Source organism: Phallusia mammillata, chromosome 4, assembly GCF_965637545.1.
Source record: "Phallusia mammillata chromosome 4, kaPhaMamm4.hap1.1, whole genome shotgun sequence".
In the NCBI taxonomy this organism is placed as follows: Eukaryota; Metazoa; Chordata; class Ascidiacea; order Phlebobranchia; family Ascidiidae; genus Phallusia; species Phallusia mammillata.
In genome coordinates, this window is record NC_137255.1 from 4,422,970 (window position 1) to 4,441,785 (window position 18,816).

Below are 18,816 nucleotides of genomic sequence, written 5' to 3' on the forward strand. Positions count from 1 at the left end.
TTGTTTTTGTGCAAATGTTGAATTGTATTAGTATCTTTAAACAAACAGAAGTGTTTATTGTTTTTCTTTCAATCTTTCAATAGACAAGTGTCAATTATTTGATTGAAGTCAGGGCATTTTTTTCAAGTATTAGTTTTATTAAATTAGTAAGTTTTGGCAACGCCAGCAAATAAAATATTTTTTTTGTTAAGGTTTGTTTTGAAATTGTTTTGCAGATAGTTCTGAGTATTATAACTATATATTGTGTCTAACGGTAATAAGTATTAAAAATAAATAGGTTGAAAATCAGATTTAAAATGAGTCTACAGTGGAATTTTGTGGCCGGGTTTCTTTATGCTGAAATAATTTGCTGTTTGTTGCTCTGTATTCCATTCATTAGCAGCAAAAGGTTAGTTTTTAACTGTTTGATGCTTGTTTATACTGCTTTTACTCAACATTAATAATCAAAAACTTATGTACTGTATTTTATCTGAAAAAAAAAATTTTGTACATATTATATAATCTACTAATATATAATGTTCATATGTCATTTTCTTGTGGCAAAATTCCAGTCTGCCGAGTGTGGCAGCTGCACGCGCGATTTTGTTTTGAAAAAAAAATTCTGCACATCAATATTTGAGGCTTGCACGCCAAATTTTGCAACAAAGGCATTTAATTGGACTGTCTTGACCTCTTTTACTTGCTTTGCACCTGCTAAAATTGGTCTTGCATGCGAACTTATGGGTTGTGCAATCTCACACGCGGGACATGTAGGTCCTGCACGCACGAGATCTCGTCGGGAACTGCCATGTTCTGCAGACTGGACAAAATTGGTTGGAAAGTAGATAGTAATATGTTGATGTTTTTGTTCAAAACCACCATCAGAAACTAAACCATTTGAGTAGCATGACTTGTTAATCACCCCTAAGATTAGTGTGAAAGAGATGTTTTCAACTTTTTTAACTATTGTTCTTCTCATATTAGATTGTAATGATTGAATTTCTTTTCTAGTTTTTTTCAATGCTCTAGCAATTGCCAAAACAATGTATGTTTATGTTAGATATAAATCATAAAGGTTATTAAAGAGTTACGTCTATTTTATTAAACATTTCCATTTTTACTACAGTTTCTAAGTTGGCTACTAAAAGGGTTGTTGATATTCTAAAATTATGTAACTGTTTTGTTTTGTTCAGATGGCATTACTTCTTTTCTTCTCGACTTTTTGCCCTATTCGTATCCTATGGAAACATGGCATTTATGATAACAATTTCAATATTGGTCCTCCTTTTTGCTGGTAGGTGCTGATTGGTGTGAAAAACTAAAGCTAAAATGAAATTTAGGTATCAAAATTACTAGTATGTATGTCCTAAGAAGAGTATGAAAGTAATACAGTATTGGCTTGTTATATATGCTATGCTGCATAAGTATACAACACATAAACTTCTGTATCCTTCTGCAACAAAATGACTTCTTGCCATTTTGTCAAAAATTAAAAATTAAAAACCAATATAATTGTTTGATGGTAGAAACTAGAAACTGTAATTATTTTGGGCACAATTGGTAAAATGTTGCTCCAATTTAGGTACACTATACATGGTTTTGAATAATCTGAGCAAAAAGTTTTTTTCGTTGTTATGCGGCACCTAGTTGCATGCCTTCTGTTGCTTTTAATTCCAATGACCTAATGATGACAATGGTACCTGTCGAAACATGGTCATGTTTTATACACAAATACCGGCTCTGGTTGTTTTGCTCAGTTGCACCAATTGTTTCATAAAGTATAAAAATATATAGTCATTGTAGCTTTACTGTGGTTAATGTGTTTTTTTATAAATGTATCTACATCTAAAACCAGTTGCGCAACTAGGGACCCAATTATTCATTGTGATCATAGCAAATAGTAGATCGTATATGGTTTAAAAGGTTGTAGTGTGTTGTATATTAAGTGTATACTGTACAAAGGAAACCACTCTTCCTTCTGTTAGTCTTTAATTTGTTTGCAGTGGGTGTAAGTAATAACTTTGCCAAACTAATGGCCAACTAATGGTCGATAAGATGGCAATTACCCAACCATGATAGTTTGTTGCATATTATTTGCATCGCATTCACTGCTGACAAAATTTGTATATGAGTCATAAACTGACTGGCAGCTGTTTAAGCCAGGTTTGTATCACCTGAAAACAGACATGCTGATTTAAGCCATTATTGTTCAAAATGCAGAATAACCACCTCACATACAGAAAATGTGTTGCACAAAGCACTTTATTGTGAGAATAATTATTTATGCTTAGCCTCCAATGTAATTGTCACTACTTCATCATAACCTGACTACTGATTTATGTGCTGTATAAAATATTGCCTGAAGCACGCTATTTCACAAAAAGTATTAACCTAATGTGGCGGACAGTAACACTCACAAGAGTCTGTCCAGAAAAATTGCCTTGTCAACAACTGTTTATACAGTACTATTCTAAACTGTAATAAATTAAATGAATAATGCCTTGAAGTAACTGAGTACCACTTATGCAGCACAAAGTCAATGGCACAACCTTTTTATTTTGTCATGTATAAAAAAAACGTTCATGCATTTTAAACTGGAGTTTTGACAAAAAAGGCCATTATTTGACCACAGGCTTGTTCTTGTAACTGGTCATAAGCTGCTGTTGGCGATTATAAGTAATGTATACATATTTACTGTTTACAGATGCTGTAAGGGAAGTTCGAAAATATTCTCTTCCTGATCCACAACAAGTGAACCTTGCAAATAATCCTAATGCACAGGACCATATTCTGATGTTGCTGTTCCGGGCACAAAGGAACCTATACGTTTCTGGATTTGCTCTGTTCCTCTTTTTGTAAGTGTTTTTTCGTTTATATTTCACAAATTGAATTGTCACTTGGCCATTGTGAATCAGTTTCCTCTGTGGTGTATGCCCAGTTGTGGCATGGAACAGAATTGGTGTGTTTTTTTGCTTTATCTCCCCCACAAATATCTTGTTACCAGCTGCACTGTTGAGACCTTATACGTGGATATAGTGTGCACTGTCTGCAGCTTATCATTTATTGGCTTGGTACTTTCAAATAAATTTAATTTCTTTAATACTACACAATAAGCAATGCGTGAATTAATTTTCTGCATGCAAGGCAAATAAATTATTATAATGTGATTTGGGACATCTGTTTATTACACTAAAGGCGGCAAGTGTGTCCAATGAGCCAAAATTCTGTGACAAAATTCTTACTAAATGTTTTTCGTGTTTTTACAGTTAGAGAATAAACTTGATTTAGCTGTTTGAGTTAAAGCTTATATTTATGTTTTTGTGTTTAGTGTGCTACGTCGTCTGATTTTGTTGATCTCTGGAACCGCCAAGCTAGAAGCACAATCTGAAGCAGCAATAAGACAAGCTCAAAGTGCAACTAGAACTGCTGAAGTAAGCAAAATAGACTGCTACTATTATTTAAACAAGTGTTTCTTAACTTTTGTCTGTACGGACCCCTGAATGAATAAGTCAGTGGTTCCCAATGTGGTTCTCATGTCCTTGGGCAGGGTTGTTAAGTTGGTTAAAAATTTTCCAGCTCCGAATTGAACAAAAAACAAATAAGTGTGTCACTTGCACATTTTGTTGCTGGATTTTACATTTAAAATTGTTTCTTACTGTGTCAAACCTATTTTTAATAAGCATACTTAATTCCTCAAAAGAGTTTCAAACATTGCACATAGGCCGAACAAATTTCTGAAAGATCGCTTGTGCAGAATGGACTGTACTAAGGGATTTAACGATGCCTTTTCAATTGAGCAGCATGTGTTAAACTTGGTTCAATTTTGTTTCCCCAATCTTTGCACAATGCACCCCAACTGTTCATCTAATTTTATTCCTGGTTCTTCCTTAATTACTTTTTTTCCAGCGTTGGTGTCTGTGTTGAGAACCTCTAACTGAATATTGGCTGTCCAATACATATTAACATTTTGTTGCTTCCATTTAATAGTCACTAATGGATCGGGATGATGACTCTAAAGAGGATTCTGAAGTTGTCAAGGAAATGAAAACTGAAGTAGAAAAAATGAAGCAAAAACTGGTTGAAGCTCGTCAAGGTAATGCTCGTTTTTACAATTACCATATTTACTAATTATAAGCCATGGCTTATACATTTTTTAATGTTCAGCTAATGTTTTTTTGGTGCCCCTGGGTTTGACTCATTTTTAGTATTGTTTTTATTACCACAGCAATACATTATTTTTTAAACACTATAACATGTAGTTTAGAATTGAGTAAATACAATATCATTTAGGGTCAAATTTACATCCATTCAAGAATCACCCATTAAACTGAATTAGTTCATGCAAACCAGTGGTTATCTACCTTATACTGATCACATACCACCTAGCAACATTTTTCGTTGCTATGTATCACCTAAAACCTGTTGTAAAGGGTAGGACAAGAAATAGACCTGTTCTTCTTAACTAGGAGGGCATATTTCTTAAACCAGCAAGGTTAGCTATTCCGAATGAATGTCCAAGGCACAAGTATTGCCCCAAAGCAGGGCTACTCAGTTGGGTCAGTTAAGTTGATGAGACTTGAATTTAGTATAACAGAAAGTTGCTTGCGTACTACTTGAAAAGCTCCAGTGTCCCTCTAGTACAGTGGTTCCCAACCTTTTTGTAGTCACGGACCCCTTTTATAAATTTTATATGTCTGCGGACCCCCTAATTTTCCGTAAGTTTCTCTATGTTTTTCGTTTCTTGCATTATACGTTATTATACTTTTTGGGTCGCATTTTAATCATCATTCACAATAAGCCTTAAATCTCATTGAAGTTCTGTACTGTAGCAACTAAGAGATAGATTTTCTAGCGTACAAGATTGAAACAAAGCACAAAAATTTCCATTGTTCATGTGTGTTGTGATGTCACAATGGAGATAACAACCACAAAAAAGTAATTTTTCCTGACCGGAAGGTTTGATAAACAGTCTGCAGTATTGTAAACACAGTTCGAAAACTTACAAATATTTTACTGTTGGTTAATGGTACTAAAAATGTTTGCCTCCACGGACCCCCTGAAACCATCTCCCTTGGGGGGCCGCAAACCCCAGGTTGGGAACCACTGCTCTAGTGTAAACAAAACACTAATTTAAATCTAAAAATTATAGTATGCCAGGCCTATTAAAGGTGCCACACCGAATAGGCCAGTCACCAAACATTCACCACCATCTGGCAAGGAGTAGGCTTAGAAAAATCGAGCCTGCAGTGGGATTTAAACCTTAGGCAAGAGTCTTTCTGGGACTCACGTTTTACCAACTGGACTACACAGGCTCAGTGGAAAACCCACCAAATGTTGAATAACAAGCACCGTTGCCTGCCTCAGGCCTGGCGAATTCTATATTGTCTGCATTGACGCTTAAGGGCTAATCCCAGCTATTCATTTATGTCTCAATTTCAATCTATTTACGATTTTAACGTCATATTTCTTTGTTCAGAAACCAAGGCTGCACAAGCTGACGTAGAAGCAATGAAGTCGCAGGCAGAATCAACTAACAAAGAGTATGATCGGCTGATGAGTGAACTTGAGAAATTGCAAAAACAAGCAGCGGAAGGTTCAGTCAAAAAGGACGAATAACTATGTTTTCAAGCCTTATGCTTGCATCATGCTTTGGCCCTTTGGTGTATCTTTGAGCATATATTACTTGTGTAAGAGCATGTTCTCATAATTGTTTAAGTTTCAAAGGTTTTTACAAGGAATTTTGTGACAAAGATACTGTGGAATGCGCAAGAAAATTGCTGTATACCATACCATGCAATTTAAATCTGGATAAATCACAGTTGCAATTAAGTGATCATTTCTCACATTCAAATCTTTAAAGCTGCAGGTCTGTATGCTTTTTTGCCTATACCCAACACTATAGCCAGTGTCATGCACATTGTGTACAATTTGTTTTTGGTTTAATTTCTGCACTGTAGGTCCACTTGCGATATCTTGGTAAAATCAAAGGTTTTTGTATTCAAAGAGTTTTGCTAGCTGTTGTACATCATGTATGTGTTGTTATTCACCCTAAACCAGTGTTTGTCAACTGGAGGTCCATTAGTGACTTTTTTTGGTAGTCAACAGAATGTAAATTATATTTAGTGATAAACTGGAAATAGTTGCATATACTGAATAGTTGGTATGAAAAAAGCTTATCGAAGTTATTGGCTATTTATTGTTAGCTGTCAGTTGTTAGATATCACTCTTCGGAAATTCTATATTAAAGGAATACATTTGAAGCTAATATGCTTGTTGTGGATGCTTTCTTCATCCTAACTTAACAATAGAGTGGTCCACAATATTCATTTAATTCAATTGGTGGTCTATGGCCTGAAACGAGTTGAGAATCACTGCTCAAAACAATGCAGGAAAAAGCTTGTGAACAGTCTGTGATACCTTTTTGTTGTTGGTGGCTGTAGATAATGTACTGGTAAGCATAAATTTGGTATACGTATGCTTATATGTGGGCAGTCTGTTTTGTCATTGCCCAAACTGTACTAACCATTAAATGCCATTGCTTTGATTAGACATTTTCAACTGACTTGTTGCATTGAGGCTTGTGGTGTAAAAAAAGTATTTCTGTGATTTTTAATTTTGTTTCTACACAGAAGCTGAATTTGATTAGTTTGAAAAAAATAGATGTATATTCACAGTGACCTGGTTTTTTATTTGTAATGAAAATTTCACCATTAATAGACATACTATAGTTTTAGTTTAGTGTTGGGTCTAAGGCCATTACCAAAGAAATCGCATTTTTTACATCATAGACCAGGGGTGGGCAACCTGCGGCCCTTGAATAAAAGTTGTGCGGCCCACAGAGACACTTGGATTTCAAATGTGCTGGCAAACGAGTCCAATTATTATATGTTTTTAAGCAGATTAGTGCGCCTGGTTCTATTTTTCTGTGACCTGACAATATGCTGCGAGAATCAAATGCGAATTTTACTTGTAGTAAGGCATTTTTTGTATGCAACGAAATAAAATCACCTTGTGTCATATAAAGATTCGGCCCGAGATCTGATTATTGCAATTGTATTTGGCCCTACAGTGACAAAGGTTGCCCACCCCTGTCATAGACTGAAGGTTGACAATCACAATCAATAGATTTATGGATTGGTTGCCGTAGACAAGAAAACACAATGCTTCAGGGCTAATACCAGTATGAATATTCTTGTCTAAACGAAAATTATACCTAATTTCCTTTTTACTGGTTGCACAGATCACACAAATCTTGAAAAAAAAAACACTCCTGGATACTTAACGCTTCATGGGAAATTATAATTGCACATGTGAAATTTACAAATCTGATGCTGTAACACACACAAGTCAGAATAAGAAATGTAAAAAATAAAAACATAGACATGTTTGCAACAAAAACTTGCCAATCGTGAAGTAATCAACAGTTCAACAAACATTACTAAGCACCAAAACACAACAAACAAACCAAGTTGTAAATTCAGTGGCCACAAATTACTGATAAGCTTATTACACAAGCTTAAAAATGCCTGAACAAGGCTATAAATCGGCCTTTCTGGGTTTACATTTGGTAAAAAAATGGCTTTGAATGAAGATTTTTTAATTTAAAATACAGTTTTTGAACACCTTATTCTTTGACTTTTTGCCCATTACAATAGTTTTTGTATGCTGTATTAATTAAAATCTTTTTTTCACTTTTTGGTTGGGTACATGGACAGTAATGTTCTTAATGTAGCAACATACATTTACAAAGCGTATTCTCAGACACGCCATCAACAAATGTTAAAACACATGCTTTGCTTTACAATTAACCAAATTCTTGTCTCATGTTTTACACAACATAACCAGCTCACGGTTTTACATGTGGTTAATATAATACCTTGGCACTGGTATATAAATATTTGCAACACATGCAATGTTTATCATCACAGCACAACCATTTTGCTCAACTTGCTGGTTGCAACCTTAAAAATACATGCAATGCAGACAAAAAGTCCTTTATGTAAATAGGAAAAAACCAATGCAGAATTATCATATGGGCAAGGTATGCAAAAAATGTGTAACATGGAATGAAACCCAATTTCATGTCGCAAATTGTCATAATATTTTGTATTTTGCATCAGCCAAACAAAATTTTGAATTTTATATTGAAGAAACTGGTATGTTTAAAAAGCCTTTTTAATAGCCCAGATGTGCCATTTCACCATTTTTACCACTAAAAAAGCCTTAACACAAAAGGTAGTTTAATTGGTAAAATACACCGCTGACATAGAAAACAGAAACCAAGGTCAAATAAAAGGAAAGAACACAACACTTTTGTACACACTAGAAAAGATGTAACCTCTGTTACAAAAAATACCTAGAAATACCAAATATAAGTTCATTAAATCCTTACAAAAGATGCCAACATTCAATGAAAAAAAATTTCAAACCACAGTTAAAAACAATTCCGTATACCCCAGCCATAAATCCATTTGACATGCACCCTTTAATGTTCTGTGATATTTTTTAAAACTTGGTTGGTATAAAACAATACTGTTCAATAGAGGAATAAAAAATACTGCTACAATTCAAGCCACTCAGGCCACTGTACGAACATTGTCAGCCAGTGAGTTTGTAGTACATACGAGTACTAATGTTTCTTCACATGGCACGATGTTCTGGTTAAAAATGCGTGGTTATGTATCTGGTGGGCTTGGCTTCAGTACACACTGCACGACAAAACCTTTTTCCAGCTTGCATTGCTGAACTGTTAGCGTGTCTGTGAGCACTTTGCCAGCGAAAATCCACAATTGACCTGAAGTTTGTAGATTTTCCTGCAGAATAAATTAAAGGTATAATACCAACTGTTTTTGTTCATAAAGGCCACCCAACATTTTATTGGCACTCATGTAGACAGCACTGTAGGCCTAGCATAATGAAAACTTTTTGATTTACATAACTGTTGTAAATAGGGGCTATGACCTTTTAGTCGTCAAATGGCTTACTTATAAGTTCACTGGTCTAAGAATAGGTTTTCTATATAGAATCCTTCAGACATAGAAACTGAAAGAAGGAAGTCTAAAAAACCAAATGAAACCCATTACTTAAGACTTGAAATTTGAGAGAACTGTCTCAATTGCTAACGGAAACAGTCAGTCAGACAAGTAGGAATATATATTTCGCCTAATAATGGCATCATCAGTTCCTGAGAAACGCAATAAATCAACACCAAGAATACCAAGAATGTAAAACAAACACACTTGGTGTCGATTTATTGCATTTTCAGGAACTGATGATACCATTATTAGGCGAAATATATATTCCTACTTGTCTGACTGACTGATTCTGAGTCTTTCAACAATCTGTACAGTTATCGTCGGTATGCATGGCGGCTGTTGGAGGTTCAGATATTGCCAAATCACAACATTTCCATTTATTGAGAAGTTTTTTTGTTTATTTTTATTTTTAAATAAAAATCCAGTAGTCATATGGTGAAACGATTTTTGTCATAATCAATGCCAAAGCATATTTCTTAAACTAAATATTGCTATACAGGCAGCAAGTCATGAAAAATAGGGCATACTTTTCAGGCCTATGTAAACAACAAAGAATGAAACCTAGAATACTAAAGGTAAGCACAAACAAGTTTTGCTTTGGTACAAAAGACAGCCAGAAACAAAAATACATACAGGCATTAAATATTAATCCCACAAAAAATACTCTGACCTAAATTCAATACAGATGACATTAGAGTCCCAGGGGGATTTCAAGTGAATTTATATGAGAGCAAAAATATACTAGACTTGCCTGAAGTTCCAGCCGTTTCTTAGCAAACGATATGTAGTCATTTGGTAAAACCTTTACCCAGACTTCGTTTTCTGTAGTTAAACGAACCCGAATCGGAATGGCACTTCTGAAAAACGATAAAATAACATTTAGTTAACCATTTTTTTATTTGTGCTTATGTTAGTTTTTGCAGCAGGATTAGATACAAATATGTTTTTGTTAAAAAAAAAAGTGTTAAAAAGTTCTCTTTCATATGCAACACCACTGTAAAGGAAATCATTATCATAGACTTTTTTTCAGTTTTAGAGTGAATTCCCAAAATAGAATAGTGTGATTAATTAATTCTGCATTACTGTATTATCCATAGCAACAGTCTAAACGTTTCTTAGAATATGGCTCATTAACTTGTAGTGCATTGCATTCAATATTATATCGTTTGAAAGACTTTATAATCATTATTTAGATGTCAATGCAACTTCATTGATAACAATTTTTGAACAAAATTGGATTGTTATGCACTATTATGTAAAAAAACACAAGTGCCATATTTTGAACACCACAAAACAGTCAACAGTAAAATTTCTAACTTTAAATATTTACACACAAAGTCATACTCAACAACATAAACCTCAAGAACCACTTACTGATCTTTTTCATGTATGTCTTGCATTTCTATGCTACTGACAATAGGAGACACCTGCTCATCTTTGATAAGATTAACAGGGGGAGAGAGACAGTACACCGGTAGTTGGTAATGTGCTCCAAGCTCATCGTAACAGTCCAATAGTGTTCCTGCCGAAATACAAAACAGCCATTGTACTGCTTTACAATACTATATGTGTTAAGTTTTGCTTGGTGAAGGAACACATAATTGCACAATCACCAAGCTAGAAATAGCTGCTCAATGCTAAAATAGTATGAAGTGCAAAAAGGGCACAATAGGTGGATCATGACCAAACGCACTACAGCTACACCTTATTATATGCTGCTTTCATGCAAAAACATACCAAATTTATTCAACTCTAAGCTGCGACTTTACAAAGCAAAATTTGTCGGTAAATGAATGCCAATAATTTTGGACAACCCTGCATTTTGTGTTCATACTGTTTTTGCATGTAGACATTACACGTTATTATATGTTTTGCTGTGTACAGCTGTTTATCTAACCAGTGATTGTTGAAAAATAGTACTACTAAGTAACAATAGAAGAAGTGTTATGGAACAACAGTTTTAGACCACCAACTAAAGCTTTTATTACCATAACATGCATTTAACAAAGACTGTAGTTTAAGATGATAGACATAAAGTTGTGCTTACCATGCGGCAAAGTTATGTTGGCTCCTTCAATTATTGCCTGTGCGAGATTATTGTCACCAGCTTCTAAGGCAGCTGCAGCAGCTTTTAGCGCATCCCAAATTTCTCTGCGACCTTAAATACAAGAAAGGTTTGGACATGAAAGAATGTCCTTTTGCTTCTTAGTTTGTGATAGGTCAGGCTGGCTTCATTACCATAGTTCACTGCTTATAATATGCAAATTTATTGGCACCAATACCTATTTTCTCAATACAGAATGTACCCACCAGTAATCTCGAAGAAAAATGGCACATTTTAGTACATAGAAACAAGTAAAAACATTAAAACAATATGCAAGTGCAATTGGCCAAAAGCAAATCAAAATTTACCTTCAAAGACTGGGGCTGTGTCCCAAAATTCATCGCGTTTACTTAACAGTTGTCCTTCTGTCAGAGGTATATCGCTTTTCCATTTTGGGTGCTCTTTTTTTAATGGTTGGTTCTTTCCGACAGCTGAAAGATAAATAAGACATAAAATAAAAGCAAGCATTACTTGAAAGTAAAGTTTTGCAAAGAATAACTTATTTGATGACCCCAACTTTTTTTACATGGTAGGCACAAAATATATATATATGACAGCTCCTAGAATTCACAAACCATAATACTTTTAAGTTTAGTACAGATAGTAGCATCTATAACAGTGTTTCATATCGGAACGGAACGAAATAAAAAAATTGTACCGAACGAAATACCGAAATAAAAAATATATAAAATACCGGAACGGAACAAAATACCGCTATGTTTTATTACGGTATTTCGTTCTGGACATTTGACATGTAACAATTGCTAAAAATTTTGCGCCCTTAGACTAAGCTAGGCTATAATAAAAATTGAAGATGCTACAATTTATGACCATCATTGACTAATGTTATGTGATGTAACAACTACCGACAATAATTCTTGTGTGTTGCAACTTTCTTTCTTTTTTCGCTTAATAGTTGCAAAGAACATAAAGAAATGTTCTGCTGCCAAGACCAAAATACCGTTATAAATATATTTCGGTTAGACCGGAACAAAATGAAAATATCGGTCTGGAACTTAATAATGAAATAAATAATTTGCTCAGATCGAATAACGTTATTTAGTTTCGTTCCATTCCGTTGTAAAACACTGATCTATAAATTGCATTTCAATAAGTCTACAATGCCTCAAACTATGCAAATGAAAATTGTCATAAGGTTTCATTCCAAACTATGCAGAAGCATACAACACTAACAACTAAACAAGTTTGATGTAAAGCTAATCACAGTAAAAGCACACCGTTATTTTAATGTGAAAAGGAAGCATATGCAAAACCTGGGTAGTGCGATGACCCATATCTGGGTTGATCTCGGGACCGATGACTTCCCAAGCAGGAACCCATTTTCGTTAAAAACAAAATCAAGTAAAAAAAGTTTACATTTGACAGAGCAACTTTCTGCAATGGTCCTTTGTCTTCATGCTTTGTTACATTTTAAAACCTTTTTAACACAAATGGTATAGAATAAAGTTATTGCTTATGGTAAAACATATGGCAGAAAGTAAAGATACAGGGGTCACGTCTAAAACTGCGGGCCCACTTGGCCCGCTAGGCCCAGCACTTGGCACGCCCCATGCAATAAAAAAAACTGCGGGCCCACAGTTTTTATACTTGCGAGAGATGCAACAAGCACTGGATATAGTGGGCCCGCAGTTTTTACTTCGAGAGATGCGACAAGCACTGGATATAATGGGTCCGCGTTTTTCACACTTGCGAGAAGCGTGCCAAGCGGGCCCACAGTTTTTTAATTGCATCCATGAAGCGAGCCAAGTGCTGGGCCAAGCGGGCCAAGTGATCCAAGTGGGCCCGCAGTTTTAGACGTGACCGAAGATACAGTTCTTTCTGAGCCTAGGTATGAATTAAAAACTGTATAAAAGAACAAGGGCTTTTAATGTAAAACAAAACTTGGAAACAACTGTATGTTGCTATTTTATTAGCCAATATGTAATTCATAGACTGAACTGTGGGAAAAAATGACTACGTTAATACAGCTTAACTTATAAATAAGAATAATAAAATTTTAACAAAAAAACTTTGTCTGTCAAAGATTAGCAAAAACGAAGTACACCTGAAACACATTACACTTCCTAATCACATAATAACCTTTTACTAATCAACACAACAAAGAAACTAAACATATTTAAAAGGTTTAATTAGTGTAAAACTGTTCCAAAGGAAACAAATCGAAAGTCATGACAGTTTTTTTGCAAAGAAAGAAAAGCTGCGCACTTTTACCAGACCCACAGAGGCCGTACAGTAAAAACAATAAAGTACATCATTAATAGCCAAGCACCGCGTAAAAACTAGTTATATATTTTTCTTTGTTTGAATGTATTATTATATCTGATAACTCTTGCAACCACACGAACATTCGTAACTTTTTTTTGGAAACAATATTTGAGTAGAAATTTTATGGGGTTGATTACGGTGGCCTTATTCATGCATGCAGAACAACTGTCATTGCATATTTTGGATTATAGCTTACCATCCGACGTATCGCTTACTATTTTGTGGATTGCAGTAGTGCGGTAAGTTAAAAAAAATCGTAGCAAACAAAATATATTTTGTCAGCACTGTTGGTGTGTTGTGACGAAGCGGAGACTATCTTGGCCAAGTGATTGTAAAATATAAACGATTACAGTTGTTTCATCTCATGGCAAGTACGCTTTAAATTTGGCCGAATCATGCCCATCCTAAAGTCCCTATTCTGATTGATGTTTTTAACTAAATCTTGTGTTGATGATGCTGGTTTGTCGCACTCCAAAATCACTTTCACAATGTGTAAGTTCGGGCCGAAAACCGAAACTTTGGAAAACGGCGTATGGGACCGAAACTTTGATGCATCGCTAGTTGATACTGTTGCAAAGAGTTGAGACAAATGAATACAAAAAATATTGATTTCTATAATGAAGCATTTGTTTGCTATGCGGGGATTACCCGTGAAAAAAGCTAAGGTAACTTTATGTGAATGCAGACTTAAAGAATATTTGATATGATGCTGTTTGGTAAACATTAGGCACATTTTGCAGCACAGACCGTGGTGAGAAAAAAACCTAGTTTGCTGACATCTGTAAACTCAAGCTTCATTTAAGATGAGCAAAAACCTTGATGGCAAGTGTTAGTTATTGCTAATTGTTTGTTGATGTTAAGCAAATTAGTTTTGTACATGTTTGTATTTGCAGGCGAAATCCAGTCCAGTGAGTTTGCTGTAATCGGTGGAGAAAATACAGAACAAGATTGTGTTATTTACAATGTCAACACCAAACAAGCAAGGCAGCTCCCAGTAAAATTGTTTTTGTTATTCCGATCTGAGCCTTTATTAAACCCAGTATTAATTACAAAAAACTAATAACTCATTGGTATTTTAAAATATTACCAATTGCTTGTGATACTAATTGCTTAGTATATTTTTTGCCTTTATCATACATTGTCATGTCATGTACGTTAAAAACTCCATTTAATTAATTTTCATTGGTTAAAGGTACATGCAAGAACACATTTTATCAAATGTTTCAGACCATTTTAGATAATTGTAAATCATTAATGTTGTTGTTTTTTGCACTATTCTTTCGTTACAAACAGAAACTACAAGTACAACGATGTGCAGCAGCATCTGTAAAAGTTGGAAGCAAAGTTTATGCCATCGCAGGGGCTAAATCTGCAAGTGGACTTAAACCTTATAAAAGTGGTGAAGTGTTGGACCTAATTGAACAAACTAAATGGGTTGCAATACCTGACATGAATGAAGCTCGTTTTGGTGGTGGGGCAGGGTTTATTGCAGGTAGGTTGTTCTTGTAAAATGATATTGTTTATCCTTTTAAAAAGAAAGAACAGGTGAAAGATATTTTTTTTTCAAGCTATATATGCTACCTATCATAACAAAGTGTCTTTGCTCCCAGATATAAAATGAATCCAATGTAATTGCCAAGAGCTAAATTAGGTTCATGAGCAAAGTATGTTACCATACTTGATTAGCTGTAGACAGTGCACACTGTTTTGACCTATAAGGTCTTATCAGTGAAGCTGGTGACGAGAGATCAGCTGTATGCACTAATGTAGCCATCTTCCGGCATCTTCCCACATTTTGGGGAGTAACAGGCTGAAAAGCCATACCTCACCAACCTTTTCAATGCCACAACTGTGTATTAACAACTGAACAAACGAACTTTGTTTTTAAAACAATTACCATTACCAGTTCTTACATTGTGTGGACAGGTTTTTCTGTTGTACCTTGCCACATGGGAATAATGCCTTCTACAGCCTACTATGATGTATAAATAAGTGTGGGTTGATTTCAGCTTGTGTGTATGTCCACCTTAGTTAAACCATTGTCCAATGGGTGAGCCCCTACTACGAAGCTGAGATATGCAGCATAAAAGGCAGGCAACACTGCTTGTATTTCAACTTTCGGCAGGTTTACCACTGAGCCTGTGTAGCTCAGCTGGCAGAATGCAAGTCCCGGAAAGACTCCTGTTGTGGGTTCGAATTTTTCTAACCTGTGCCTTACCATATGGATATGCTTGGAAGACTGGCTTGATTTAGTATAACACTTTTAATAGGCCTGGTATATTTATCTCTTAATAATAATACAAGCAAATATAAGTTGGCCAGTGCCTAATATTCGTATTATTTGCAGATTACATCTATGTCACTGGAGGCTACAATGGTAATCCACTGGCAAGTTGTGAAAGGTTTGACATCCATAAAGAAAATTGGTCAAACATCAATGATATGTTGCATGAGAGAGAAAGCCATGGAACCATTGTTTATGATGGTAAGGTAGTTTGGTTTACTCAACATCGTGTGACAAAGTTTTTTAAGACAGCAACAACTAATTTCCAACCTTTTTCCGTGTTTTAAAATTGGTACAATTTAAATACATTAAGTTACACACAGAACATCTTTTACACTGTTTTTTATGGACATTAGCTTTTTCATTTTGGTCTTTTCAAGGTTCACTTTACTGCATTGGAGGTTATGACGGCTACAAATCATTGTCTTCATGTGAACGTTATGATGTAAAAAGTGATGAATGGAATGAGATTGCACCTCTCAATGAAGCAAGGGCAAGCTTAGCTACTGTTGTCTTGGAAGGAAACATATATGCAATAGGTAAAGGTTTGGGCAGCGTTTTTATAGAGACACAAATTATAATAGTTGGTTAAGTAACTTTCTTTGCTTAAAAACGTTAATGTTTTAACAATTTTGTTATTTATCAACCCCAACATTTAGGACTTAACTATGGCTAAAAAGGTGATTTGGCGACTATCAACTTTTCTTATCTTTTTGGATTTTTTTAATTTGTAAATCATTATGTTTAAATAAATTAAATGTGTAAGTAACACTGCTGTAGCATGTTCTTGAATTAATAAGTTTAATTTACTGTCTGCATTTGAACTATCCTGAAGATTACTACCAGTAAGTCTGTTTTTCCTGTGTTTGTCTACATCAGGAGGTGCTTCTGGTGATAAACTGGTAAACACAGTTGAAAAATATGATCCAAAGGAGAATAAATGGAAAATTGTTACATCACTTAATATTGCACGTTCCAGTTCATCTGCCTGTGTGGTTGGAAACAAAATATATGTTATTGGCGGGTAAGTTAACTTTTTCTTTAGTTGCACTACATGTACATAAGTTTAAGATATAACACAAAACTGAACAATAGTTGATTTGAGTTACAAATGTTTAAGTGTCCGTTTTACATGGCCTGATAACATGCTAATTTGCAAAGATATCAAACATCAAAATTTTGTTTACCTAAAATTTGTACATTCTAATTAAAAACGTGTAATAACACATTCACTATTGTGGTGCATTACAAAATATTAACAAGTTACATTTTGCAGTTGGGATGGCAAAAACAACTTGAAATCAGTCGAAGTGTATGACCCAACTACCGATGTTTGGACAATTGCATTTGAAACACATCAACCAGTTTATACTGCTGCAGTTGTTGCAATTTAAATATTAAAAAAAAATGTTTGATTAATTTTAAAATGTCTATCACTGGCCACCTTAAATTACTATATATAGGTAAACGGTTTACAAACCAAATATGGAATCATTAATGTGTAAATATAGTTTATATTTTGTTATTTTTTAAGTGTGAAATGTTAATTATAGCTGTTTGTAACTTAACTTAACTCTATTTATGAAATGATGTTGGTGTTTTTGTAAACAAACATGAATTTGTTCTTTTAATTTTGTTGTTGTTGATTTTAGACCATATTGATTATTTCGTCTGTAGGTCTTTATTTTGTTCTTTTTTTGTGTGTGGGTACTTTCCAAGTTAAATTAATTTTGTGGTGTTGCATAAGCTTTTAAAACATGGTCTAATTTAAATGTTATTATCAATTGTCATTGAACATGGCTAGTGTCAGAATTTTCAAATGTTAATTTTGCTATTAGAAACTGCTCTTATAATGTTCCTTTTTGTATTGTTTGTGACTTATTGTTCGAATATAATTATTGTGCAATAAATTTGATTGATTTTTATTGCACAAAAATATGTTTTGTTCACACCGGCTGTCATTGTGTAAAACAGTCATCTGAAAAATAAAGCTGAATCTTTTTGTGTGGAACGAAGCTAGTTTCTGAATTGGGTTTTGATGAAACCAACCAAATTTCAAGAGAATATGTTTTTTGTTTGCGCTAAAAAAATTAAGTTTCTACAAACGGTTTACTAATTTAAAATTAATTTCTATGGCTAAACTTTTGTTTGCTTTGCGGGGGTTTCCCCAGGAGATGAGAAAGTAACTGCAAAACAGTTCCGCAAAAAGGTTAGTTTTTAACCTATTAACTCTCAACGTTGTGCAGCTATTTCCAGCAGGTTGAACATTTTTAGGACAATTGTGTTTGTTTTACCTAGCAAAATTAAGTCAACTCATAATGTGACTATAAATTTTGCTTTGACCAGTGGTGCACAACTTTTTCCTAATTTCGGACGCATTACAGTTTATATTAACGTCCACCAGCTTGCAACTGACCACATCTGTCCACTTGCCCAGTTGTGCAGAAAATCTTGTTGTTTCTATACCCAAATCATTGAACAGTTTTAATATCTAAATCATTGACAAATAAGTTTTCTCTCAGTAAATGGCCACCAGCAGTTTTAAAAATATGTGCATGACCACATTGCAATGTAATTTAAATTTACATAACAATTGTTTTTGTACAGTTGTAGTATGAAGTGTGCTTTACAGAAACTTGTACTTTAGGTGTGTATTGGTTGTAACTTTATGCAGTAACCATGGCACCCGTTAATGATGGTGTTATTAAACACCAAGCTTGGTTGGGTCAACTACTTAATAAGTAAGTCTTGATATAATTTCAAAGTAAACTAACAACTCACTGACAATTGTATTTTTACACTGAAGTTTCGACATCCTACACAGGTCACCTTTATCAGGGTAAATAACACTGAATGCCCATTCAGTGTTATTGCCAGAAGAGCGCTAGTAATTTGATATTATGCCTGGCAGCAGCAGATTTTAGAACAATTTACTGTATCACTATGTCTTGCGAATAGTTTTGTAAATTCTCATCTTTGTATTTGGGCACACATATAAGGCCTTACATGTTTTATATAAATCTTTGTTATATTTGACACCAACAATTCTGACTGTAAAGCTATTTTTCAAATCTAATAAATAATATTCTTGTTAATGTAGTCACCAAAATGTTATCGAAATACATGAA

General features: G+C 34.4%; 3 protein-coding genes across 3 annotated transcripts; 2 read left to right on the top strand and 1 right to left on the bottom strand.

Moving 5' to 3' along the window:
* The first annotated feature begins 215 nt into the window (after positions 1-215).
* On the top strand, positions 216-6,656 carry LOC145223254 (B-cell receptor-associated protein 31-like). Its single transcript, XM_080089643.1, has 6 exons — positions 216-388; positions 1,173-1,273; positions 2,684-2,834; positions 3,308-3,410; positions 3,967-4,072; positions 5,456-6,656. Exons 1-6 carry the CDS (start codon positions 297-299, stop codon positions 5,593-5,595), a joined length of 693 nt encoding a protein of 230 aa, XP_079945769.1. The 5' UTR covers positions 216-296; the 3' UTR covers positions 5,596-6,656.
* A 601-nt stretch (positions 6,657-7,257) lies between these two features.
* Positions 7,258-12,568, bottom strand: LOC145223253 (ubiquitin domain-containing protein 1-like). The gene is made up of 6 exons (XM_080089642.1): positions 12,393-12,568; positions 11,427-11,549; positions 11,062-11,172; positions 10,389-10,536; positions 9,766-9,871; positions 7,258-8,792 (listed from the first exon to the last, which is right to left on the bottom strand). Exons 1-6 carry the CDS (start codon positions 12,457-12,459, stop codon positions 8,655-8,657), a joined length of 693 nt encoding a protein of 230 aa, XP_079945768.1. The 5' UTR covers positions 12,460-12,568; the 3' UTR covers positions 7,258-8,654.
* A 980-nt stretch (positions 12,569-13,548) lies between these two features.
* On the top strand, positions 13,549-17,692 carry LOC145223826 (uncharacterized). The gene is made up of 8 exons (XM_080090219.1): positions 13,549-14,069; positions 14,145-14,232; positions 14,298-14,398; positions 14,698-14,896; positions 15,752-15,889; positions 16,069-16,227; positions 16,568-16,712; positions 16,965-17,692. Exons 2-8 carry the CDS (start codon positions 14,208-14,210, stop codon positions 17,080-17,082), a joined length of 885 nt encoding a protein of 294 aa, XP_079946345.1. The 5' UTR covers positions 13,549-14,069; positions 14,145-14,207; the 3' UTR covers positions 17,083-17,692.
* The last annotated feature ends 1,124 nt before the right edge of the window (positions 17,693-18,816 follow it).